General features: G+C 29.3%; 1 protein-coding gene across 1 annotated transcript in view; it reads right to left on the reverse strand.

The window, feature by feature from the left end:
• Positions 1 to 27,610, reverse strand: part of rg (rugose) — a 209,974-nt gene that overhangs the window by 77,597 nt on the left and 104,767 nt on the right. Inside the window, exons 27-33 of the mRNA XM_067286654.1 lie at positions 25,899 to 26,053; positions 23,618 to 23,725; positions 21,573 to 21,780; positions 18,917 to 19,056; positions 15,145 to 15,745; positions 5,722 to 5,848; positions 2,921 to 3,029 (exon numbers count right to left, since the gene is read on the reverse strand). Of these exons, the coding sequence (XP_067142755.1) occupies positions 2,921 to 3,029; positions 5,722 to 5,848; positions 15,145 to 15,745; positions 18,917 to 19,056; positions 21,573 to 21,780; positions 23,618 to 23,725; positions 25,899 to 26,053 (1,448 nt within the window). The remainder of the gene's footprint in view (positions 1 to 2,920; positions 3,030 to 5,721; positions 5,849 to 15,144; positions 15,746 to 18,916; positions 19,057 to 21,572; positions 21,781 to 23,617; positions 23,726 to 25,898; positions 26,054 to 27,610) is intronic.

A 27,610-nucleotide genomic window follows, 5' to 3' on the forward strand; every position in this document is an offset into this window, starting at 1 on the left:
TCTTCCATGATAAATTTTTCTCGCCCAAAAAAAAAAATCGCGAAAGTAAAATCTTATAATCAAATTATCAGCCGTACTGTGCAGTTTTATAACAACTTTTTCAAGTTTACGAACAAATAGTACCACAATTTATACATTGTAATTGATTAAAAAAAATTAAATTATATTTTAAGTAAATAAAAATCTATCTTGAAAGTGTTGAAAAATCGATTTTTTTAGGTGCCGCCTGTACGGAATGAACTCGTAACTGCAAATATCAAAAGTTGGGTCTGGAAATTTATTTTCTTTATGAGCCTATATCTTGAAAACTTAATAAATGATTTAAAAAATAAAAAATAGTTTTGAACATATATTTTCCTTATCTACCCATAGCTCGCGGGAGTGCACCTCGTACTGAAGCACAGTGTATAAACATAGTATGTATTTCACACCTCCCTCGCCACTTAGACTATGCCTACGACAACAAGTCGATCGCGAGACATTTTTACGATAAAAAGTAAATCTTATGTACACAAAAGTTGGCCACCCCTGCTATAGAGTATAAACAAGAAATAAATAATATAATACAAATAGGAAATTGGAAAAACTATTTTGGCAGAATAGGACTTCTAAATAGGATACCTTAAAAACATCTTTGTGAATTCTATATCATATAGTGTGTTTTAGCTTATCCAAGTCAAAGATAGGCTAACAAATTATTGATTTTGTTATGACAAAATAGTCTTTTATGAATCAAGTTTCTATAACTAAGTTACTTAGGTTTGTCCACTATGAGAAGGCTTTTGGACATAAACCAGTCTAAATGTTGTTACTTTTTTATAATGTGATGTAACTTATTCTCCTGTTTGAAATCATAAATATATCATGTATTCAAAAAAATATAATAAAAACCTTACTGTTCCTACAATTTTGGTATGGGTATAATACTAAATGAATTGTTTAATATTTAAAATTTAAATTTGTTTGAAATGCAGTTAATGTTCAATCTTTTAATTATTCAATCTTATTCTTCAAATAATTATTTAATTATTTTAGTCTTATCTATGAATTTTTTTTTCTTTCTTTAAACTCAATACAAATGTCTACATCATCATAAAATAAGATTCTTTGTAAAAATTGTTGTTATATAATATTTTGGTACAATTTAAATGACATTATTATGAAGCACAGAATATCTTAATTTCATAAATTTTCATCATAAATTTTCATCAACTATATAATGTAATAATTTTTTCCTCACTACTTTATCAATCAGATTATAATGAAATTTATTTTAAATACTTATTTTAAAGTTCATTTTCATAGATATACATATTTTCTTTGTTATGAACAGGAGACTTTAGACCTATTCAAGTATTGATCATTATAAGTCATGTTCTGTTGGATTTAATATCATCATTTGTAAAAATTTTACATTATAATATTGCTCAATTATTGTTGTCATCTTTTTGTTTTATTTTTTTTATCATGTTCTTATCTTGTTCACAAATGTAGCAAGAAATAAATTACTTCACTATTTTCAGGAATTATAATAAAGCATAAAGTCAAATATTTAAATTTGTTTAAAGTAATGAATGATTATTAAAAAATGAAATTCCTGTAATTTAGCTTAATGTATGATACCAACAACACAGATATATAGGAAACCTTAATTTTGTTCATTACAGATAACTGTGACTGATAGTGAAATTGATAAGCATGAATAAGGAAAAACAAATATATAAAGTTTTAGATTCAAATTCTGAAATTTATCACATATTGTTACAGTTGAAAGTCGTTTCTTATCCTTTACTCATATAAAACATTCATAATTGAATAAACTAGTAAAAATAAACACACAAATCTATAAAATCCAGCATCATTTTTAAATAAACAAGCACTTTCAGCAGTTATTAGTGGCCATCATCAGATTTAAATATAGATTTCAAGAAATTAACATTGTGAGTTATGGAATAATTTGTGATGTTAATAATGTTTCCAAATATATTTGAAACAATCTGAACTATATTTGAACTTGATCATAGCTACTAATGTAGCTTGAAACATTTATTTATGAAAAATTGAAGTAAAATTTTAAAAGTTTATGTATTTTTTTTACTATTTTATTCCATTATATATGTTTTATTGTGAGTAAAGATTATGAAACAACTTCTAACTGGAACAATATATGTAAAATTACAGTATTTAAATCTCAACTGCCCACAAAAACAGCACAATACATTGTACTACACAGTCATGTGACAAATCTTCAAACAGTTTAAAAGTTGACAAATATTTAGCAACTTTTCAACTGTAACTGAAATTAAGATTTGACTTTTTCAAAACGGTTCTTTAATGACATTTCTTTCATAAACCCATATTTTTATTTTCAATATACATCTAACTGATAGAAAAAGTCAGAAAGGAAAAAAAAATTTTGAATAATCTTCATCAATAAAAATTATTCATTTATTATTTTTAATACATTTGTCAAGTTATTTCAAATTTTTATCATCATCCATTTTTTCAATAATCAGTTTTATATGTTATTTTCATAATAATCAATTTAAAAATTATTTTTAAAATCCACAACAGCTTTAATATGAATTAGATATTGAAATGTTTAAGACAAGTAAAATAATTATAAATACAGTAAAATCTGCTTATTGCAATCACTTTGGTATTTGCCAACACTAATAACAATAACCAAATGATAACATTAAACAGAGTAAGTAAATAAGACTACGATTAGAAGAAATTCTGGTCTTATTGACTCTGACCCTAAAATGATATGTTAAAACAATTAACTTTAAGATTTATTATTATTATTATGTTTGGGATATGCTAATTCTGATAACATTAAACAACTGATAACAATATCTGTGATTACAATAAGTGGAATCTACTATACTATTAACGAATTACACAACAAATTATTTACCTCAAATTCAGCATGTTTTAGAACATCATCTGCTCTCATACGATTTAAAATAAATTCTGCCTCATTTGCAACTCTGACTATATGATCTTTCATTGCATGAGAAAGTAATCTGGAGGGAAAAAAACTATATTAGCGTAATTCTGAGGGAAGAAGAAATATAATCTATTCATCTCACTAGATATAATACCAATTTTTGTTTAATTTTTAACATATATTAAAACTATTCTACACTTCTAAAAAATCTAATATTCTTTCTTATTAGAATGGTATGTCTTTAATTTTTTTGCCGAACTATCAACGTAAGAAGCTGTTGAATTTAACTTATATTAAATAATATAATGATAGGCTTATAAGATTATCAAATTGCTCGCCTATAAAACAGATGAGAACTAATTTATGTTAAGAATTAATTTGTATTAAATTATGCTCAAAGTAGATTAAGGAAAATTGTTTTTTAAACTTTTAAAAAGAAAAACATTTAACTAAACAACACATTACATTTTCATGAATTAAAAATAAATATATTAAAATGCAATTTCATGTACAAATAAACATTTTTGAGGTTTGACAAAGTATTAAGCTTAACAATACAGTTTTAAATAAATGTAAAAAAAAAATCCTCATACAGAATCACTAAAAACATACAGTAAATGTCAAACATTGATAAAAAGTTAAGAAAGACTTGAAAAAACTACTTATTTTTGACTAAATAACACAGATATGAAACTTTAAAGGTAAAATAGATAACAATTTTTTTTATAAAGACAAGAGCCTTTATAAAAAAAAATTATTTTTTCCCTTCAAATCCATTTGCAATTTATTTTATTTAGTATTAATCATTTCCCATAAATGCTTAAGAATATGCTGTTCCTTCAATTTCTGCTTTTATTGGAGTTTTCCATAAAAATCCACAAAACTTGGCAACTTAATTATGAACAGATGGCATAATTCATGTAGCTAAACAATTATTTTAAAAAATGGTTTCAGTCAAAATATGGCCAACTTCATCTTTTTTACACATCTGACAAAATGCATATAATAAAAAGAAAATGCGTTTGAAAATAAACAAACATTTTAAAAATATGTTCTGAATTGTTGTCTATTTACTGGATTTCTTCATTTTAATATTTCTTGTTTTAAGATTCGTAATACGTATTTGTTTCAAGCAGCTTTAAAATTTTCAAAACTTCCTAAAAATCTTTAATTTATAAAATTAGCAATAAATATTTCATTAGAAGCAAAAAAAAAAAAAAATTACCCACGTTTACAAGCTCTAACAGCCAATCTTCAAAAATAAAGCAAGTTTGAAAAGCTGTATATTTGAAAGTGTTGATTCTTGTTGAATATGCCTTTGTAATATGTGTATATTTAGTGTAGAGGATGTGTGATCAGTATATTTGTAGTCTCTTTCTGTGGAATCTAAACATATATTTAGTTCTTGTTTCTGAAATAAATTTGTGAGTGTGTTAATTCTGTGTCTATTGGGTCACTGGTTTTAACTGTCATGTTAATGTTGATACTTGTTATGCCATGTATATCTTCTTGAGTGGCTACTGTTGAGGCACTATTGATGAGTGATGAACCATGTGATCTAGTGTTTCTATGTGCTGTGCAACTTGTTGTCTTATATGTTCAAGCATTATTTGTGGAATAAGGTTGTTGTGTATAATTGTTCTTTCCTAATCAACAACCCTTATTAAACATTTTCCATTAAGGCACTTGGTGTGCATGTGTATGTGTGTGCACGTGCGCACACGCATGAGTTGGTAAATATGTTTTTGATGCAGCGGCCACACTGTGTTTGCTACCGATGACCAAGGAAAACTAGCAGATTTTTTGAATATGTCTTCTAATTCGCCAACATAGACCTTGATAACCTTGGAAATGTCCAAGCAAGTATTGTGCTGCAAGTGTATAACTGTCATCTTTGTTTTCTCCACAGAAATGAGTATGCTTATGTTAAAGCCAAGTGCTTATAAATCAGTCATCGCTAGAATAAGATGCTAGTTATGGTTCACTCTAATTTCTCCCTGTAAACCTTACTGGCTTGGCAGGCCTACTGTAAGCTTATCCTAGTTCCTTTTGGCATCATTCTATGGTTCATTGTAACTACTTACTTTGTAACACCTAGTAAGAGAATTTACTTTGACAAGGTGATAACTAGTATGTACATCATCATCATCATTAACTCTACTAGCAAAAAAGAAGGGGAGGGGGGTCAATAAAAGATCAACAAATCCTGGAAGAGATTGACTGTCAAGAAAGTTTGGGAACCCCTGAATGACTCCAATCTAGATTATCAACTGTCAACAGTGGATCATGTCCCATTCCAGGCCAATCTTTACTTCCAGAATTTTTTATATTAGTTTTCATAATATGTCAAAAAGAGTCTCATTTGTTAAATTTTGTAAAAAATAAATTGACTTGTTGGAGATTTTATGATTGTTCCAAACTGAGTAGATCAATGGTAACCAAAAGGAACTATTCTTATTCCTTTAACGATCTAGAAAATGGGGCATAAATTGTGACAGCTATCTCACAGAACCACATAGAAGTGAAATTCATATATTAAATGTATAACTAAAAGAAAGTTTTATAAATAAAATCTAATAATTGCAATTAAGAAAGAGTTTTTGAAGAGTTTTTCTTTTAATTAGCAATAACAATAATAATAATAATGAACAATAAATATTCAAATACAATAAAACATAAAAAAATTGTTTTAATTAAATATCTAAAATTTTTTCATAAAAAATTTACTGTTATTTTTGTACCAAATTTAATTTTAAAATATTTCATACCTTCCTTCATTTATCAATTCAATGAATGCTAAACCTGCATGCTTTTGTAGGGAATTCTGCCATTCTTGAGAACACAATAGCATCACTAACTCAACAACAGAAGAACTATTCTTGAATGTATTTAAACCTGTAATATATAAAATATTCAAATAATATGAAAAATATTCATTATGATAGGCATTTACAGTATATTTTTTATGACAATAATAATGAAACCAATAATGATAAAAAAAGATATTAATATTTTACATAATACAGTATATAGATAAAATAATTTGATTTTAAATATATAGCCATATCCCAGAATCTGAACTCCCTGTATCCTAATTCCCACTATAACGAATGACATTCATTAGTATCCATTAAATATCCAAATCAAATAATCATGAAACAGTGGTGCCTCATACTTTGAATTTAATTCATTCAGTTTGTACTTTGAACTGTTCAAAGTCTAAATCAATTTTCTTCCATTAGAAGTAATGGAAAGTGAATTAATCAGTTCCTGGACCCAAAGCAATAATAAATTTCAGTAAACTTAAAACAGCAAATACACATAATTTAAGGTAAAAATAGCAGAATTAAATGCTCTAATAATAAATCAAAACACAAACACAATAAATATGTAAATACTCTATAATAAAATGATAATTGCATTAAATGGTCGTACACTGTTAACTTTAGCATCTTGAACATGGCCACCAGATTTGCCACATGTGTACTACTTTCATATTTTATGACAAGTTCCTTTTTCATTTCAATCATCAATATTAAAACCTTAATTTTAGGCTTTGTTGTTACACTCATTTCCTGGATACCATGGTTAATAAGTAAAGGTTATATTGGGTTAAATAGAAGTTCTGGCATATTTTTAACAGATACTTAATATTACTTAACATAGATGTATGATTTAATTTAACCCTAGATAACTAAACTTAAATCAGTGTTACTCTGTAATTAATCATTTGACTCACAGACTACAAATTAAAAACAAGTATATTTTTATATTTCCTTTATTTATTTCAAACAAATTAATGTATCTTAAGTGAAGTATTATAATATTTCAATTAAAAAAAAGAAAGGTGGTAAAAATTAGCATTTTGCACTCTTGGCAAATGTTAAAAGTGTGCTCTCCACAAATAGCCTTGTTGCAGTAGTTGCATACGTACTTTGTCATTCTGCGTTTCTCAGATGGACAGAAAGTACAAATTCTGTGTCTGTTTGCTGCACTTTTAGTCAATAGTAATAAAATGCAGGAAAAACGCAAAAATACTCACATTGGCTGATTATGGTTTTAATGCAAACTTCTGCATATTATCAGGAAACATTCGACTGTTAGACAACAATTACAGCAAATTGCAAAAAGTAACAAGTGTACAGCTGTGCTTATCACCTTCAGATAACTCATTTTACTATTTATGACGGCACTGTGAGTAAGGTGGCATTAGCACAACGGGAACATCTTGAATTTGCAAAACTGGCATGGGTGGGTAGTGTATTAGTCAAATGTTTGGTTATCTAGGGTTAACACATTAGTGCTAATGTGAGATTGTATTTTTTGTTTAAAAGCTTATTTAAACTTTTATATTACATTTTGTTTGAATAAAATCAAGTTGAAATATCTTCAGATCTGGCATATTATGTTTTATGAGTTTTGGAAAGGATATAATGCTGTACAAACAATAAGAGAAATTCATAATGTGTATGGGAAAGAAGCTCCTAACTTTGAAAACATCAAATGTAATTTAAAAACTTCCATTCAGAAAATTTTGAATTGAGGGATGCAAAACATACAGGCACTCAAAATCTGTCAAGGAAGAAAAATTGCAGAAAAAGTGTTAAGAATTGACAAACACACAATAGCACATAACAGATTGAATTTACACTTCAAGTGCATTTTTTACTGCATGTGCAGTTTGAACCACAAAGCAAATTTTTGCCAATTTAGCATTCAAAATTAGTTGTTTGATGTATAAGGTACCACTGTATTACAAATTTATTCAAAATATAACTGTGAGAGATATGAAAGTAGCTATAGTTATAGAGGGAAATGAAGTGACTATTCTCATCAACTGTTTTCATTTGTTTTAGTAGCACTGTACTTTAGTAGCAACATTTTCAAAATAGAAAAGCTCATACAAGATGTGACAAAAAATTATACAGTCTAGTGGCCTAAGTCTGGAACTAAACAATGCAGTTGAAAGTGGCTAGGCATGGGGTTAACCTTAGAACCTACCATGTGTGTGCCATGAGTCATATGTCCTTTGCTTGTATTGTTTATTTATTACAATGCTCTGTTCTTATACACATGCTAACCTGTTTGCAACATTTGCAATAATGTTGAAAAAATTTATCAATTGAGTTTTACTGAATTGTGCTTGGTGCACAACTTCCTTATGATTGTGATGTTTCACACATTTGAGAGATGCAGTCCATTGCAAAAGGCCAACATTGCATCATGCATCAGAATGGTGAGTGAAAAATTCACCATGACAATGCATTGTCCCATGCATTGCACCTTGCACAGCAATCTCTTATTAAACACAGCATTAAACAGTACAATATACAACATTTTTGCTAGATCTTGCTCCTCTGTGGTTTTTTCCTCTTTCCAAAAATAAAAATGCAGGAAAAAATTTCAGGATGTTTGGAAGATTCAAATAAATGTGATTAAGCAGATTTTCACTGTTTCTAAAAACTTCAAAAAATTTTTCGAATAGTGGAAACAGGTGATGAGCTAAGTGTGTGGCTTCAAAAAAGTACTACTACTATAATTTTTTTTATAAGACATATGAAGAAAAAGTACTATTTGAAAGACTTCACATTTTATAGGATAGGTAGAGTTTCCATTTTTGTTTTTAAACAGGTATATTTATTATTTATTGCAATGAAGAGCAATTATCTTAGTGTAACAGCACACTTGTTTAAGGAATGTAATTTTAGCAAATTAATTAGTTAATTTAAAATTTTCCATCTCAGAAAATCCTGCAGGTTTTGTTTCAGACAGGCAAAACAAGAAATAACTCCTGAAATAAACCTGTTCATTGTTCATGGACTTTTTTCAGTTACAGTAAGCTATTACAGACTTACTCCAAATATGAAACTATCATAATACATTAGCCAATAATCTTTTACTAATCCTTCTGTGATGCACATATTGACAGAAAAGATCAGGAGTCTGAGTCAGAAGTTAATCAATAAGTATTCATATACTTAAACTAAAATAAATGATAATTGGTTAACCACTCTGCAGTGATCGATGGATTTATCCATCAAGGGCGATCACGTAACAGTGGTGAATGACATCTACATCCGCAAAGAAATTTTGCAGATATCGCCAAAAACTAGCCAAAAATTACCGCAAAAAAGTTCACATAAAAAAGTAATTATATGACAATAAAGAAAGATTTTTCTTTACTAGACATAACTGTTTAAAAAAAATTTTTTTTGAAACAGAAATGAGAAAAACACGTGGAAAAATTCTTTAAAAATTTCCCACGTTTATCTCCACTACATCATGGTAGCTCCATATCTGACTAACCCACTGTAGAAAGATTAATGTCTGACTGTAACTTAATTCTTGTTTGTTTAGTTAGTTATGGCAATGCAACACTTGGGCGATCTGCCTAGGGGGATGCCTTCCAAGAGGTCTTTTTAAGGGAAACTAGCACATATTTAGGCGTTACAGATGTGGAGAGAACCCGGAAAACTCCACGTGGCCAGCCCATCTGAGCGAGATGCAAACCACGACTGAACTCCCAGTGTTCAGGGAACGAATACCGCTTGGCCACTGGTGGGTTAAGCTTGATAAGAGACAATAACTTAGTGGGATCAATTTTATGCTTTTTAGTACCAGGAATGTGAAAAAAAGATATGAGAATAAGAAAAAGGATTGTTTTAGAAATTACAAGTATTTTTTTCTAAAAAAAACCATATCAATTATCTTTATCAAAATGAAATAATGTGTAAATAAAACTCCATAATAAATTTAGACATTTGCTGTATTTCCCAGATTAAACTTCAGGATTCAAATAAACCCCAATCTTTAAATAAGCCTAAGGAAATTAAGGTGCTGTTAAAAATAAATCCCAGATTGAAAAGCATGGGAAACATGTAGTACTGCACTGTTTAGAATAATATAGTTTAGAGTGACTTTTTTGTTTGTTTTACTCTTTCCACCTTATGAGCAATAAGAGAGTATTTTTTTCAAGCCTATCACAGTTCAATCAGGCTCATAATGAGACATCCAGATAATGAAGAATGAAGCCTGACATATCCAACACAGATCACTCAAAAATTCCTAGAAATTTTGGACCCTCCTGGATTTTATTCCAAGAGTGATAGCTGCTTCCATCATTCAGCCACGATGATGGAAGCAGCTATAACATTTTGTCAGTTCTAACTGAGAAAGTTACATGAAACTTTCCCTGTTCACATTATTCCTGTGCTGGACTTGAGAGACTGCTCACTTTCAACCAGGAGATATTCTCAGTATAAGGAGACATCCAGACAATAACTGAATGAAATCCAAATGTCTAAAATGAACATATAGACAAACACCAGAATTGTGTGAAAGCAGCCTAAAACTATTTTTATTGTTATTAATAAAATTAATGAAATGAATACATAAATTATGATAGCTATAAATATTGATTTAAATCTAATAATAAAATCAAATCAAAAATTATTTCTAATGATGAATTAATGAAACATTCTAAAATAATTGAATTACTTCACATCATGATTAATGATTTTGACTAAGCAGTAAGACTCAAAACAGTTAATGATTTCTATTGCGACAAATAAATATTCAATCAATTAAACTTCTGTTATAGCTCAAATTATAGAAATAAAATCCTTTTAACTCTTTTTTCATTAAAATCTACAAATAAAAAAAATAAGTAACTGACCACTGCTTTGAGTAATAGATGACAAAGGTATGTTAAATGTATTATAAAATATATTTTGGATAAGATAATGAGTATATATTACTAAATTGTTAAAAACTTTTATAAAAATTTTGAAATTATTAAAATAAAAAATACAATTTATACTGTTTTATTTATAGAATAGTATAGAATTTCAATATATCAAATATTAATATACTGTACAATACGTTGAAAATGTTATAACATTTTTAAAATACTGAAGTTATGAAATTACTAATAAGTATGCTTATAATAATTTTTTTCACATCATATAATTTACAAAATGTTTATTAAAAACAATAATAATTAAGAAAACAATAAAAATTTACTAATACCCATGTTATTTCATACTAATTATGCTCAATTAAATTTTTGGCTTACTTGTTAGTCTTTTTAAAATATTTTGTCAGATTAAACAAATTTCTACGTAACAATATTGTTTGTTTCTTTCTTTTATAAATATTAATGTTAAAAAACCAGCAAATTTGGATAAAACCATTAAAAACTGTTGACAAAATGGTTTATTACAAGAGAGAAATCCTTTAAAAAGTAAATGAGAAAAGAGTTATATAATAATGATTACATTTTTATCTAAGATTCTATATAATTTTATTAATGACAATTTATTATTATTCATAACAATATATTATTATTATTTGATCATTTTAATTTATAAACTGAAATTTATATGTTGCAAATGTTTAACTATCTTTAATTTTTATTGGAGAAATAAAACAGCTTTGAATAACTAATACAACTGAATAAAATAACATATTACAAATTTTATCATAACTAATAGAATTTCTTAATAATAGTCAAATAATAAATCAGTATGTAAAGCAATACATGGTATTTTATATATTATATAGTTGGAAATGTATAAATGGATGCTTATTATATATTTATTCAATCTAGAAATAGTTTTTAATAATAGCATAATATATTATGCTTTATATAAAATATGCAAATTGCCTATTTCATTGTCATGACGACAAATCTGACATGCAACTATAAATCAGAGTTAACAAAAACTGATTCTGTAATAACATTACTTAGCTTTTTGAATTTAAAATGAAATATTATATATATAATATAGAAGATAAAATTAACATTAAGAAGGATGCAAAATATTATCTAAAAAAATTTACACTTTGCATCATTTCTCAATAAATTGTTAGCAGCAGCGCCGCTAGCTGTTTGAATGCCTGTGTGCAATACCGATTATGCCGCCCCTGTTTAACTACGACTACCTACGCTGAGCTTGTCAGCAATACCAATTTGCTGCCCCCTGGATGTGCTGCCCGCATGCAGTGCACACCTGCTTACGGCGGGCCTGATTGTTAGGTCTAATCATCGAGATAAACTTAACCCTTGAACTTTTTATACTATATTTGCATTTTTTTTTATCTATGCTGTTTCACTTCATTATATCCATAGAAAACTTCTACTTCCACAAAACACCAGGATGAAATCAAAATGCACCTGAACCTGTTACCGGTGTAGTTGAAAAGACGAAAAAACAAAAAATCGTGAATGTTTTCGAACTTAATAGTTCTTCTTCAGACGAAAAATAGAAGCAACGGAACGTAGAAAAACGGAACAACGAAGTTTCCGATCATCGTTTTTTCGTCTACACCAGTAACAGATTCAGGTGTGTTTTGACCCATAGAAAACAATTTGATTTTACATTGGACTGGTCTTCTGTATCATTCTAGGTAATAATTTTTTTTATTCAAAATTTTTATTCTAATCCATTTGTAATAAACTATAATCAATACTATCAACAAATATATACATAAACATCCCAAAGCCTGATGTATTAATATTAAACCAAACAACTGCCATAATTAATTGGGCTAGTTTATGCTACAATTAATAATTAGAAATGAAGTAATTTGGTGCACTGTAAGCAGAGGTTGTGGGTTTGACTCCTGCTTCAGACCAATTCTTTTCTTCCATTGTTCTAAATTATTTAACAAATATTATATTATTACAATTATGAATTTTGATAAGAGCTGGTGCCTAATATCTATCTCTAGTACCAAATTACTTAATTTCTAATTATTAATTGTAGCATAAAATAGCCCAATTAATTATGGCAGTTATTTAGCTTAATACAAATACTTAAACTGTTTATGTAGTGTTTAAATGTAAAATAAAAATAAGTTTATATATTGTCTTCGTTCAATGTGTTAAACTAAGAACTTATTTTAATGGCTTTATCATCATCAAATGAAATTCTGTTTATGTAAATAAAGTGTTGTTCTGTTCTAAGTTTTGTTAACAAAGCTTGAGAATAGCATTATGGATACCAAAAATATCAGCATTTAAATAAGTTTTGTAGACTTCTACATTATCATGTTGACATCATAATTAACCCGTACAAAGTTTGTAGCAATGCTGCACCTGAACTTTTTTACTGTCACCAATTTACATACTATTGTTTAATTCTCCATGATTTCCTGCCCGTGTAGATGTACTTTCGATGTAATAAGAGTTAGTTCTTTATTTTTTTAATGGTGTCGAACAAATGTTGTGCAATGTTGGAGCTATTCCGGCAAGGAAAGCATCAATGTGAAATTGTTCGTCTGCTCGGTGTTCCAAAAATGACAGTCTCAGATGCAGTTCGGCGATTCAAGGAGCTTGGCCACAATGGTGACCGTCCCGGACGTGGAAGAAAGCGCACTGTCAACACGTCTAGGAACCGCAAGATCATCACAAAGCGAGTTGACTGACATGCGAAGGTCTCCATGAGAAAAATTGCTCGTGAGATCAGAATCAATCGCGAATCGGTGCGGTTAATGGCGAAAAAGGAACTCGTACTCAAGCCCTACAAGTTCCAAAAGGTTCAGCTCCTCACCGATGAAAACAAGTGCGTGAGACTCCAAAGATCCCGTTAACTCAAGCGTCGGGCCGCAGGTCGACAATGGGAGTGCATTCTCTTCACAGACGAGAAGCTTTTCTCCGTACAACCATCGAAACGACAGGAACTGGTCCGTGGGGGCTCCTGGACGCTCAGCCGTCATCGAACATCACAAAATCCAATGTCAGTCATGGTTTGGGGCGGAATTTGTGCGAGCGGCAAGACACCCCTTGTTTTCGTCGATCAAGGGGCCAAAATCAATCAAGATATGTACCACCGTGACATTCTCGAGGCTGTGGTACTTCTGTGGGCTCAGCAGCATTTTGGCAGTGCGAAATGGACGTTTCAGCAGGACTCGGCACCGACACACAGGGCAAAGAAGACTCAGGAGTGTGCAAGGCTCATTTTCCCGATTTCATCTCGTCTGCGGAATGGCCACCGTACTCGCCGAATCTGAACCCAATGGACTACAGTGTGTGGTCCATTTTGGAGGCCAGGGCCTGTTCTAAGCGCCATGAAAGTTTGGAGTCGCTGAAGCAATCCTTGCGCTGGGAGTGAGACAAACTGTCTCCAGAAGAGCGCGGCCCATTGCTGAGAATTTCAAAACGCATTTGGGGCTCTGCATCAAAGCAAAAGAAGGCCACTTTGAAACTGGCTGAATATCTGATTAATACGTAAAGTATTGTCACTGTTATATGCTGTTGTTTTGCTAATTTTCCTTTCTTATAATAAATTTATGATACAAAAAACTTGTACGGGTTAATTATTGTACACCCTGTATATGTTGAATCAGAATAAGGATATTACATTTTAAATTTAACTTGTTGGACTACAATTTGAAAAAATTGTACATCTATAAATTTCCACTGTCATCTGTCTGTCTGTCTTTCCTTAATCTCAAGAACAGAGTTAGATGAAGGACAAGACCAGATACTTTAGGGGCAGGAGGCCACAATTAACTATATACAAACTGAGTCATGTTATTTCAATTCAAAAACTTTCCCCTAAAAGGTGTTAGACAAATGATCGGCATGACTCTATTGTTAAAGGAAAAGTAAGATGTATAGGGGCAAGCCACTACTAATTTGAGGTGGAAAGCATATTTTAAATTAAATAAATGAAAAACATGATTAAAAATTGTAGCCTGGCATTGTGACAATGTCACAATAAATAATTGCTCATTTATTTAAAAAAAATTTATTTTGTAAAGTATTTATAATATAAATGTTTTAAGTTGCAATTATTAGCTTTCATATGCTCTATTACTTACATTATGAATAAAAATTTACTAAAAAAATAAAAGAAATAACAATATACTTTTAATAAATTCTTATAACTTGGAAATTATTAGACTACAAATAAACATTAATATATTTTTTTTTATGTTTTGTAACATACACTATAATAATAAAAATTTGATTTTACATTGAAAAAATGCATATAAACTATGCATAAAAGCATATAAACTTTATGATAGCCTAAATAAACTATTAGATTCATAGATTAATTAAAAAAATAAAAACTAAATGCGTAATTATCATTCAAAAATAATTCATCCCTATTTTTAAATCTTGTTTTAATTAACTATTATTATTGTTAATTTTAAAATTTTTTAAAAGTTTATGAACTATTTACCTTTGCCTTCAACTAACAAATCTTGTCCATGAGAACCTACTAATGTGCGTGAAAGAAAAGGTGAAAAATCTACCATTATTTCTCTTAATAATGGACAAACACTTCCAAGAGCAGCTTCAAGTTTTTGTGTGAGTGTGGCTTCCCTGGAAGATAAGTGTGTTAGAAGATGAAGGCCATCAGTAGTATTCAAAGTGTTTAGCTGCAAATCTTCTGGTCGATTTTGTTTAAAATTTAGTGAATTTTCATTTGTATCTGTAATTTTTGTTACTCCATTTTGTGTAATAAGCTCACTATTTGCCTTTTGTTCAGAAAATTGAGTTATTTCAGTACTTTCACTCACAGATATAGATGCAGGAACTGTTGAAGAATCTTTTTCAACTGAAGAATCAATGATTGTAACTACAACATGACTACCATTACAGTTTTCTATTAATTCTCCATTTGTCACTGTATTTATTTTATCATCACCTTCTCCTTCTCCTTCATCATCATCATCGTCATCACCTTCCTCATCATCATCGTCGTCGTCATCATCAATCTTTTCAGTTTCAGAATTTTGTTCATTTTCTTCCTCAAGTGGATTCACAACTGATTTTGTTAACTATTTTAACAGAAAAAACAAAATATAATCATTTTTTAATACATAAAAGTAAGAACTTTTTATCAATACTATCTAAATTATATTAATAAGGATGAACTAGTCACTGTGATTACTCAGCTAAATTAATCAATGCATCACTTTTAACACCATATAACCACTGTATTATAAACACATGTACAAGACACATTCTTAAAGTAAAGATACAAAATCCAGAAAATATTTCTAAAGCATTTTATTTTTGAATGACTTATAATACCTTTAGAACATATGTTTGTTCATTTTTTAACATAGTCACCATGGATAGTCACCATAGTCACTCAATGAATTTGGTGGACCTAGAAATAAGTTTCTTGATGCCAACATCATAGAAATCTCCTGCCAGCTCTCATAACTGTATCTTGAACCTTGTCATTGTTGTCAAACTTCTTTCAGAGAGATGTTCCTTCAACTTTAGAAACAAGTGATAATTTCTTGGTACAAGAATTGTTGAATGTCAGCAACAATTCTTGTGTAATGTGAGCAGTGTGCAGTTGGGCATTATCATGCAGTATTATAGAACACCATTATGTTACATTTTGCCTATTCATAACATTTTCATCATATTAGAAACAAGTTACCAGTAAGTTTCTGTGGCAGTTTCTCCTTTTACCCAAAGGAATCAAATCACTGAACAAACCTCACACTTGGTGACGTTACAAATTGGTACAGCCATTATCTTTTGTCAATGATTTAATGTATTTAATCGAAATATACGTAGCAATAATCATATTGCAGACAGAGTAAGAAATAAGTAAATAACATTTGTAAATCTTCGTCCGATGGCGATAATTATGATTAATTAATTTCCTGAAGACAAAGTCCTTCCCAAAACGAGGGACCGCTGTTTTTTATTGTGTTCCAGACATTACATTTTTGGCGACTGACCTTTCCTTTTAGGCTACTGGCCGCCAAACAGTCCTTTAAAAACACAAACATATATCTAATTAAAAATATAAACATTTTCAAAAAGACAGGAACTGGTAAAATACGGACGTCTTCGCCATCGGACGAAGATTTACAAATATAATTTTAAAGTATCGTCACCAGGGGGCAGCTTTCCTCATCTACATTTTACCAGCGCCTATTTCGTTGTAGATAAAAGCCAAAACAACCCCAAGAAGGTATAATGGAGAATAGAAGACGTCTGTATTTTACCAGTTCCTGTCTTTTTGAAAATGTTTATATTTTTAATTAGATATATGTTTGTGTTTTTAAAGGACTGTTTGGCGGCCAGTAGCCTAAAAGGAAAGGTCAGTCGCCAAAAATGTAATGTCTGGAACACAATAAAAACGGCGGTCCCTCGTTTTGGGAAGGACTTTGTCTTCAGGAAATTAAGTAAATAACAATTCAAATCAGTGTGCATGCTTGCCTGCGCGGCACATAAATTCTCATGTGTGGCCGTGCAGCTTAGAGGAAACATTGCTGATGATGCATCAAAGAGGTGCCAACTCTAAGGTCACACTTATCATGTTCCAAAAAAAGTTTGATGGAAAACTACAGGCTTTTGAAACTTTTATATCTCATGTCTTCATCATAACTTTCTGCAATTGATGAATAAAGCTAAGCTATCCATATGGGTAATCTGTAGGGTTTAACCTGCCACCAGTCAAATCACCAAACACAATCATCTATTTCTCAAAAACTATGCATTCCAGTATTCTAACTTCCTGGCACTCTTATTTTGCCACAAGCCTAATTTGATAACAAAATAATATGCCATGCTTAATACTCAACACAGATATGTGTGCCAATTAAAACTTATCAGCAGTGATGGCACACACTAGTGTGGCAGGCTATAAGTGCCAATGCTTCCTGTTTGAAAATCAACATTTTCAAAAGTGATAAACTATAAAATAACAACAACACATAGGCAAGACATAAGCATACAACTACTTCTCCCATATAAAAGTGTTAGGTGACATTTCTATTTTTTGAAATTTCCTGGAAAGTTTAAAATCAAATTTGATGTTTATGAGTAAGTTGTTTTATTATTTTGTTTTAGACTTTTAGCAATGAATAAGAAAAGATTTTCATTGTAGGATTTTAATGGATATAAAAAATAAAGTATCTGTTGTGTACAGTACTCATTTCTATTTCTAATTTTTGTAGTATGGTATAAAAAATATACATTGAAAGGAGAACAATTTGCCAGTGCAAAAATATTGAAGGTGCATGTCCCTTACAGATCAACACCTATGGTTGGACTCCTTAAAAACCTGTTTTAGAATCAACATACTTCAGATAGTAAGCTTTCTCCTACACATAATATAGAATGACCAGATGGATTTACGACTTAAGGAAATTTGGCTATTGTTTTCTTAATTTGGTTAGCATTTTCTGACTTAAATTACCCAAAATGCTAGAAATCCTATGCTTCCATGTTATATCTGAAATCTGAATTATCTCAGTTTTAAATAATAAACACTAATGGACTGAGTTGGATCCATTGGTGTGGCTCTTGATGGTGATTGGTCACCATAAAAAGCATGGGATCCATAGACACATAATTTGAACACGAATCTACAGTAATTTATGTTAAAAAGAAATTGATAATTGTAATTGTGTTTGGACAACACTGTTATTTAGTTAATGTTTTATTTTTTTTAAAGATTTGAAATATATTTTATTTTTAAACAAAGTTTTTAAAAGTTAAATGAGCTCTATGTTTGAATCTATTGCAAGTTATTAAAACATATTCATTTGTTCTATATTTAAAACTGTCGTAAGTGTTCTTTTTGATGATGATATGCAAAGTGTCTCGAAAAATTTTTAATCAATAAAATACATTTGACTAAGTAGTATAGCTATCCTTCAAAGTACTTAGATCATTAATGTACTTTGTATGAGAAAAATAATATTTCTGAAGACAATAAAGATAAAAGATTAATTAATAAAAGATATTCATATTTTTATTAATTAAAATTGAAGATAAAAATATCAATAAATAAATAAAAGTTCTATTTTATTATTATGCACTTAATATATGAAGATAAGTCGAGCATTTTGAATAAAGGTACTTACTCTTTTAAAAAAATTTTGGGCTTATTTATATTTATGGACCCTTACTAATGTAATAAATTTTAAATTTGCTAATATTAAAAATATGCAACGATTTAAATTAATTTTACTTACCGATGGTGTGGCACTAGATGAATGAAGATGTGCTAAAATACTTGAATCGGTATCCTCCACAATAATTATCTCATCATCTTGTTCTTTTGTCTCTTGAGATATTGCTAAATTATCACTTTTGGCACAATCTACACTTTCTCCTATAAAAAATATATATTAATAATAAAAACAATTTTAAACCCCAAAATTAATTACAATAACATTAAAATAATTATTTCAAATTCCTTAAGCAGCTATCAAGATATAAAAATTATTATTTTAAAAATTCTATCTTAACTAACTAAATATCATACTCAGCTCTTTAAAATATTTAATGAATCATCAAACACCTGATGCTTTAATAAACATTTCTCAGCATCAGATGTCTGATGATTCATTAAGTATTCTATCTTAATGTTATTATCTGAATTCATTAACTAAAATTTAAAATATATATCAAAATTCTATAATGTATAAACTCAATATAATAAACAATATTTTTTGTATAATAATTTGTTATATATTTGCTAATAAAAAGTTTAAGAAATTAATAAAAATTAAATCATTTTATGCTTTCAACAAACTTCTCTCTATTTTCTTTCTTTTTTACTCAAAGAATTTACTATAATGAAACAAAACAGTGTAATATATAAATAATAGATACTACCAAATACAAAATTTATTGACAAATTTACTGAAATTAAAAAAGTAGCATTTGCATTTATTTTCAGGAGTTGCACTGCATAGTGCCAAAATTGCCACTTGGCAATATTTTTATTGAAGTGGAGATAAAAATATAATACTGATGATAAAAACCCTAGGCCATTTAATTCAATGTTCAGTGTGAAATTGAATCACAAAGCATGTTTTGGAAAAAATAGCAGAATTTCAAGCTCCTGTGCAATGTACCAAACACAGAGTTATTTCATTTCTGTTCATGAATAAATTTGCAAGTAGAATGAATAATGCTGAATACAATACATTTATGATTGTGTGTGTGAGAATCCAGAACTTGTTTTTATATAAAATATTATTTGTATTAATATTTTGAAAAAAAAACTTAAAAGGATTGAATTCAATAGAGATGTTCATAAGATCTTATCTTTGACTTTGCTTCTGTTTAAAATGATGTCTTCCTTTGGGTCAACTCATTCAGGGAAGTTTGCATAAAATTTCAAATTGGACAACAAGCAAGCTTCTCAATAAATTTTACAAAATTTGGTCAAGAATCAAGGAGTTGGAGATGACCACCAGCTGATAAAAAGAGATTACTTGTGGAAAAAGTGGGTTCCTCTCCTCCAAAGTTTGCCTTTTTGGTGTGTTTGCAACACATGTGGAATCTCTATTTGGATACATCTTAATCCTGCCTTGATCATGTATAACATTCCCAGAACTGTCTTCAGTCTCACTGATGAGAACTGTGTTGTGAAAGACTATTTTTTCCAAAGAAAGGAAACTATAGCTGAGCAAAGACTCCAAAACACTCCAGGTATTTGGCAGTTCATGCACAACTTTATTGTAAACTTTCTTTTGAAAGATAGATGAAATGTGCAATAAGCATTTACTGATAAATGTGTCAGGTATTAGCTATTATTCTCTAATGTTAAATAAATATTTGTTGTTTTAATAGTAATTTAATAGTAGACTGAATCACTTCTGGGTTGTCTCTCTCTTAACTTCTTCCACTGTTCTCTTGCTCCAAGTCCCCACGAGACTACTTGCAAAGGAAAGGTTCCTGTGACCCCGAAGTGTCACTAAATCTCTTAAACAGCGAATCTCTTTATCACAATCTGTCTTTAAGACTGTAATTTCATATTTAGGTGGATTACTGGTCAGAAAATTAATATATAGCAATACAGTATACAGTATACTGATTATTATATCATCATAAACTTGTAAAAATATGCTTAATAGAAAAATAGACTGAAAACACAAATTGAAAACATTGTTGTAATATTTATTAATTGTTATAAATGTATCAAATGATTAAATAACTGAAACTGGATTATTTGCAGGTTATTATTGACCTAATTATTAAATAATTAATTACATAATTTGGCCTAAACATAGATAGGTCACTAACTTCTTATCACTTAGGTCACTATTTATAATTTGGATTTTCTAGAAAAAAAAACTTTATCTGATAAAAAAGACTCAAACCAGTAACTCCTGCTTGTTGTGCAGTTATGTTATCAATTACACTGCTTGTACTGCTTTTCAATAATGAACACAAAGATCAATTCAAAAAACTGATATTGTTTCAAATAGTATAAAATTACTTTCAATTAATTTTTGCATTACTAATTTATATTATAAAATAGAATTTGATTCTCACCATGAATTGAAATCTTTAATGGATTACTGTTATTAAAAGACTTTTCAACATTTTCTCCTTCCTGATGTAATTTGAAAGCATTTAATTTATTAATTTCAGGAAAAATATAGAAATGATAAGTGGATAAATAATATGGTGAAATAGTATCTGATAATTTTGGAAAAACAGGCAAATAAAATGGGTTATTATGATAATTTTCAAAATTATTTTTTACTAAACCCCTGGTTGGAGATGAAATAGTAAAAATTCTTTGAGTAGGCAATATATATTCACAACTTTCATTTTTGGGAGGAATTATGCAAATTTCACGAAGGTTAGGAATATAGGACAAACTTCTACTACCTGGTTTGGAATTGGGACCAGAGGACAAGGAAGGAATAGAAGTTGCAGGTGTTGTAACACTATTTTGATGAGCAGATAGACTTGCTGTAGATGACACATTTGTAGTAGTTGATGGAGGCTCCAGAATATCTCTGTATTTAGATACCATAAGAACAGATATAAAATAAACAACTGCTAGAGCTAAAAATTGGGCTTGTTTAGTTTCATCCTGTAAAATAAAATATTAAAGTATCATTATATTAAATAAAAATGAATTTTTTTTTATATTTAAAAATTTTATTAATATTTTATTTATTTCATATTAAACAATGTGTTAAAAATACAAAGTAAATTTTATTTTTAAAATTACTTAACATTTACCTACAATCTATCTCATGTAAATATAATAAAGTCATAATTATGAAACTACATCATTAATTAAGAATAAAAACTTTTTTTAAAGTGTAAAGTTGCTTACATATAAAATTATTTTGGTTTATAAGTGTCTTAACAGAATTGGCTTATAAAAATTTAGAATCTTGTAATTCAATTTGTAAACTCAATAGAAATTATGCTTGACACCAACCTAAATCATTACATTATTTTTAGGCTATATTAAAGCTAATATAACTAAGAGCAGGATATCAACAACAACACTGTATAACTTAAAATATTCTTAGTCATAAATGTATAATATAAATGCATAAATCATAAATTATAATATTGATATTTGTATTTTTTTAGTTTGTAATATAAAGCCATTCTGAAAAATTCTGTCTCCTATGCAACATCTAAGACATATAAAACTAGTATGAAAATAATCCTCAATTCATTGACTATCATGGCACCTAGTGGCATTCACCTGCAATGTCACACATGCACAGAATAATAAGAAACATGGTAACACATATAGATGTGCAATTGAAAGAATGTATTATTATTGAATTCCTCATGGCAGAGGATTGTATGTCCATCAACATTCATCAAAAATAAGTGCTGTCTATGGTGGATTTGAGTATTTCAGCAGGTGGGTAAAGAGTATGAAAGGCATGATGAGCCTGAATGATCAGGCCTCCAATAGATGACCCATAACAGCCATAAATGCACAGCAACAAGTACACATGGATAAACTCATTCATGCCAATTGCTGTGTCAAGCAGAAAGACATCATGGCAATGGTTGGGATTTTGCTTAAGCAAATCCATTAAGTTATCCATGATATATTTGGCTATAAGAAACTGTACGCATGAGGAGTCCCACAAATGCCAAAATAAAACAAAACCAAAAGCAGATTTGTCAGAAGCTTCTTATTTATTATGCTCAGGCAATGCTTTGCTTTACTGGATTGTCACAGGTGACAAGACCTGAAAAAGAAGTGGCAGTCAATGGAGTACAGGCATAAGAACTCACCTCCCTTGAAAAGCTTCCAAGTTGCCACTTCAGCAGGGAAAGTGTTGATGATTATGTTTTGGGACTAAGACAGCATAGTCCATACAGAACTTTTTGAGCACAGCAACTCTGTCAACTCCAATCACTATACAAAAATATTGGAGAAACTCTGCACACAGCTTCTGCAAATTCATCCTAGCATAGATAAAATTCTTCACCATGGTGATGCTCAGCCACATATGAATTGACAAATGCAGGATGCATTGCAACATCTCAAATTTCATAAGATTTTGCACCTAGCTACTTTTTTCTCTTTCTGAATCTTAAAGAATACCTAAAAAGTGCACCATTACACCAGTGACACAGAGGTGCAAGCAGATGTGCATCACTGGTGCCAGGAGAAAAAACACTCAATTTCTTTGCTAATGGGATGCAACAACTTGTCTAACACTGGTATATTTACTGTACATGTGTATGTGTACAGGGATGGTGACTATGTGAAAAAATAATGACACTCCTGGTAGAAGACATTCCAAGCTTCCAGAAGGCATACAATTCGTGTATCTTGCATATTACTGAAATTATCATATGGGAGACAAAACTTTTCAAAACAACCTCATAATAAGAACACTGACAAACAATCAAAATCAAAAAATTTTAATTTTGAGTTTACTCACCACATCTCTATATATAACAGCTCTCAAACGATTAACATCCATGTCTTGAAGTAATTTCTCTGGATCTCTGACAGGACTATTTTGTCCTGCTAAATTTTCCACAATATTCTAAAAGATTTAATAAAAACTTTTATTAAAAAAATTAAGGCAGAAACATTAAACAACATAATATAGTGCACATTTGCTTTAAAACTCTCTCTTTTGTGATTATTGTAAATTTAATAAGTAAATAAAATAATTATATGGCATGCAATATTTTTTGACATCTTTTGATACAATATAGTTAAAACTGTATTCCCATAACTTCAATTTATGGTACTGAATTTATGGGATATAAACTGGCTCATTTTAAGAAAGCCAAAAAGGAATCTGCTGTATTTATGAATTAAATTATAGTAACTTTTAAATGTTTTTATATTTTAAATTATTAAATTATTTGTAATATAACTATTGTTAATTCTGTAAAATTTTTTTTAGATCTATTGGTCAAAAATAGAAATAAATGAATATCACTTTTCTCAAACTCAAATACTAATCTGATCCCAAATATTCTATGTATTTTACATGAATAATGTAATAATCTATCAGTGGTCTCCCAAAACTAGTTTAGTTGGTTAATTGACCAACTAAATATTTCTTCCAACAAATTAAAGATATTTTTAATTTCAAGGTAACTAGTCAACAACAACTCCATGTCCATATTAACACACGTAATATCAAACCTTATTCAAGGAGCCTACAAGAACTTTACTTATAAAATGTTTCTGGAGATAATCATCCCATCTTCAGCAGAACCATACAACACATTATAAACCAACAACTACAAATAGTCAGTACAAAATTTCAGTTTTTTGAAATATTCTAACTAATGGCAATGGTCCAAAATACAAACTTTCAAAGCTGTTCTTCAAACACCTTTTAAAATTCAAAATAGCTCCTACAATTTTCCATAGTAATGTAAAATTCAAACTCCAATTACAACCATTCAAAAAATACAACTAAAGATCAGTTATTTAGAAAACTTAACCATCAAATTATTTTTTCAAATTCTTCATAAAAGAGAGAGACTCCAATTCTCCAATCTCATTTCAGTGTATCAACATCACCTTTATCACATTGTTTCTAACTTTCCTACAACCCTCATCAACACATTTCATTTCTCCATTACCCCCACTAAATGACTATTTAGTGGGGTAATGGAGGTTCACAGACCACATTATTTTGAATTCCATAAATTATTTGAAAATAATTGTGTGCACAATAGTAGACACTCTTCTACGTTTCAATATGTCATAAGGTAACTAAACAAAGTAAAATGATACATATAAGTAAGTAAAATAACATCCATACATATTGCACATAATTTTATGTATTTATCAGGTGGTAGTCTCTTTAATCCGAATAACGATAGACTGTCTCACAGCTAAACAGGTTTAATAACTCTTTTATTGGCTTTTTAACATATGCATTTCGGATCAGTGTTTAAGTCCTGATCCCTCCTCCTTTAAGTTCTTCATATATGAAGAACTTAAAGCACTGAGGAGGTTATATGAAGTTCTTCATTCAAAATGCATATGTTAAAAAGCCAATAAAAGAGTTATTAAACCTGTTTAGCTGTGAGACAGTCTACCGTTATTCGGATTAAAGAGACTACCACCTGATAAACATAAAATACAGCTACTAAAGAAAATTTAATAAAAATTTTATGTATTATTACTGTATATGTATATTAAACTAGTTTGAACCTATTAGTGTAAATGTGTAGTGAATGAATTGTATTGACACTAATAAGCTTTTGATATCAAAAAAATTATATAATTATATATAGTTATGAAAATAATTATACAATTATGAATAATAAAAATCAGTCACCAATTTAAAAATCAGTATATTGGCTTGTATAATAAGGCAACAAGAAAACAAATAACTGTTAATTGTCAAAAGGTGTAAAATTCAAAAAGATAAAGATTAATTATGATAATTTTTATATATAATTATATAACACTATCACACAATTAACCATTATCTGTCTTAAGCAGTTAAAAATTAAAACTTAACTATGATAATTACAATCTTTAGAAAAGTCAATAAAAAAAAATTACCTAATAATCAGATAATATCTATAGCCAAATTATCTTAAGTATCAGACAATAAAAGTCAAGTATGTTTATAAAAATTTCCTAACCATTCTGTATTATGTACAAAATTTTTAACTTCTACAAATATCAAATTATTGACCTGCTACAGAAAAAATTTTCATATTATTCTGAGTTAGCCATACCTTAGCAGATGGTTGTACACCTCCAATTAAAGCTTGAATAGGTGTTTGTCTAGAAATTTCTTTATTAGTTGAAGGTCCAGAATGAGAAATAACAGGTGTTTGTGGACGGCTACGCTCTCTACATTCCAGACAATTTCTTACTGCTGCTGTACACACTGTGAATATTGCACATAAATATAAATTATTAAAAAATATATTAATATAATAAAATTTAGAAAATATTTAAATCTGAAGATATATTTTTTAAATGATATTTTTTTAAAAATCTTTTCAACGAGCTCCTGTTTTCTATCATTTTTTTCTGATCTGTACTATAATTGTGTTACCTATATTCTAGGGATGATCAACTATTTTCACATTTTGAAACCTAGATTAAGTATATAGCAATAGTAGTGAAAGTTACTTTATCTTGGTCCTCTAAGTCTTTCACCTAGAGACCACTGAAATAAAATCATGCAAAAAGCTTTAAATAAAGATCATTTTATATTAAAATAATCTTCATTTAAAGTCTCTAATTACTTTCAAGTTCTTATTTCTATTTTCATTACTTGTCTAAACCAATACATTCACAAAGAAGTATTAAAACATTTTAATCATTTAATGCATTTAAATTTAATAATTTTTAATGTATTTTTGTGCTGCAATAAAATTCAAAAAGAAAAAGTCAACATCAATAATTGATTAACTGCATAATTAGTTCATAATATATATTAAAAACTGAACTGGTTTGCTGCATTCTATCTGCATATTATATTTAACTTTAAATCAAAGAGAAAATCTAATGTAATTACCATCTTCAAAATTTGTGTTTTGTTTCATATTGATGCTAATTTTAATATTTATACACAACATAATTTGAATGCTTAGTTTTAGATAACTGATGAAAGATATCAGTGTGACCATTGGCCATATTGTATATATATATATTTTATTGTATATAGTTATAATCCTATCTTATTTTTGCAATTTCCTCTTTTTCCTTTGTCTATTCTTTCTTAAACTTTCCAAGATGACCGTTATTGCCTTGGGGCTGGATTAGCCGTTCTGAGAATCGACAGAGACAATAGCAGGTAGTGTGGCCTGGGGAAAAAGTGGCTAAGAGAGGGGTCACTTTTCGACTAGACAAGAAGAGAGTCTGATGAAAAGAGAAAAGCTTGATCGTGATTTTCGAGAGAGGAAAGAAGTTTGCAATAGTCTAGTGAGGAACCAAAATATAGAGACCGGCATATTGGAGAACCCCGATAATTGAGAGAAGAAAGGATAGTGAAGAAAGCCACTATCGTCGAACCCAGATCCTACACAAAGTACGTATCCGCTGAAGAAAGAGAAAACTCCGGGCAAATCATCCCTTCATTTCTTCTACCTTCCCGCTATCCTATCTTTCTTATTTTTCCTTAATATTAAGTTAGATTTAAGCTAGATTTAAGTTAGGTTAGTCACGCGATTACGAGGGACTGATTGTTATGCACTAGAAAAATAACACCCCATTGTGCTTTTTAGGGACAAGAGTCCCCTGTGTGAAACACCTCAATTGTAAGTCATAAAAATCAGTTGGGATTCCTTAAAAAAAAAAAAAAACCTTATTTGTTCTAAGTGGAATAAAGGGACATTGTCTATTATGGTAGTCATTGCAGAGTCCTTTCTGTACGTTTCATTCGCGGACCATACTGCCTCACTTTTATAGAACACCACATCAGTATATAAGCTACATG

The sequence above is a fragment of the Centruroides vittatus genome, unplaced genomic scaffold (genome assembly GCF_030686945.1).
Source record: "Centruroides vittatus isolate TY-2023 unplaced genomic scaffold, ASM3068694v2 scaffold_386, whole genome shotgun sequence".
NCBI classification, from domain to species: domain Eukaryota; kingdom Metazoa; phylum Arthropoda; class Arachnida; order Scorpiones; family Buthidae; genus Centruroides; species Centruroides vittatus.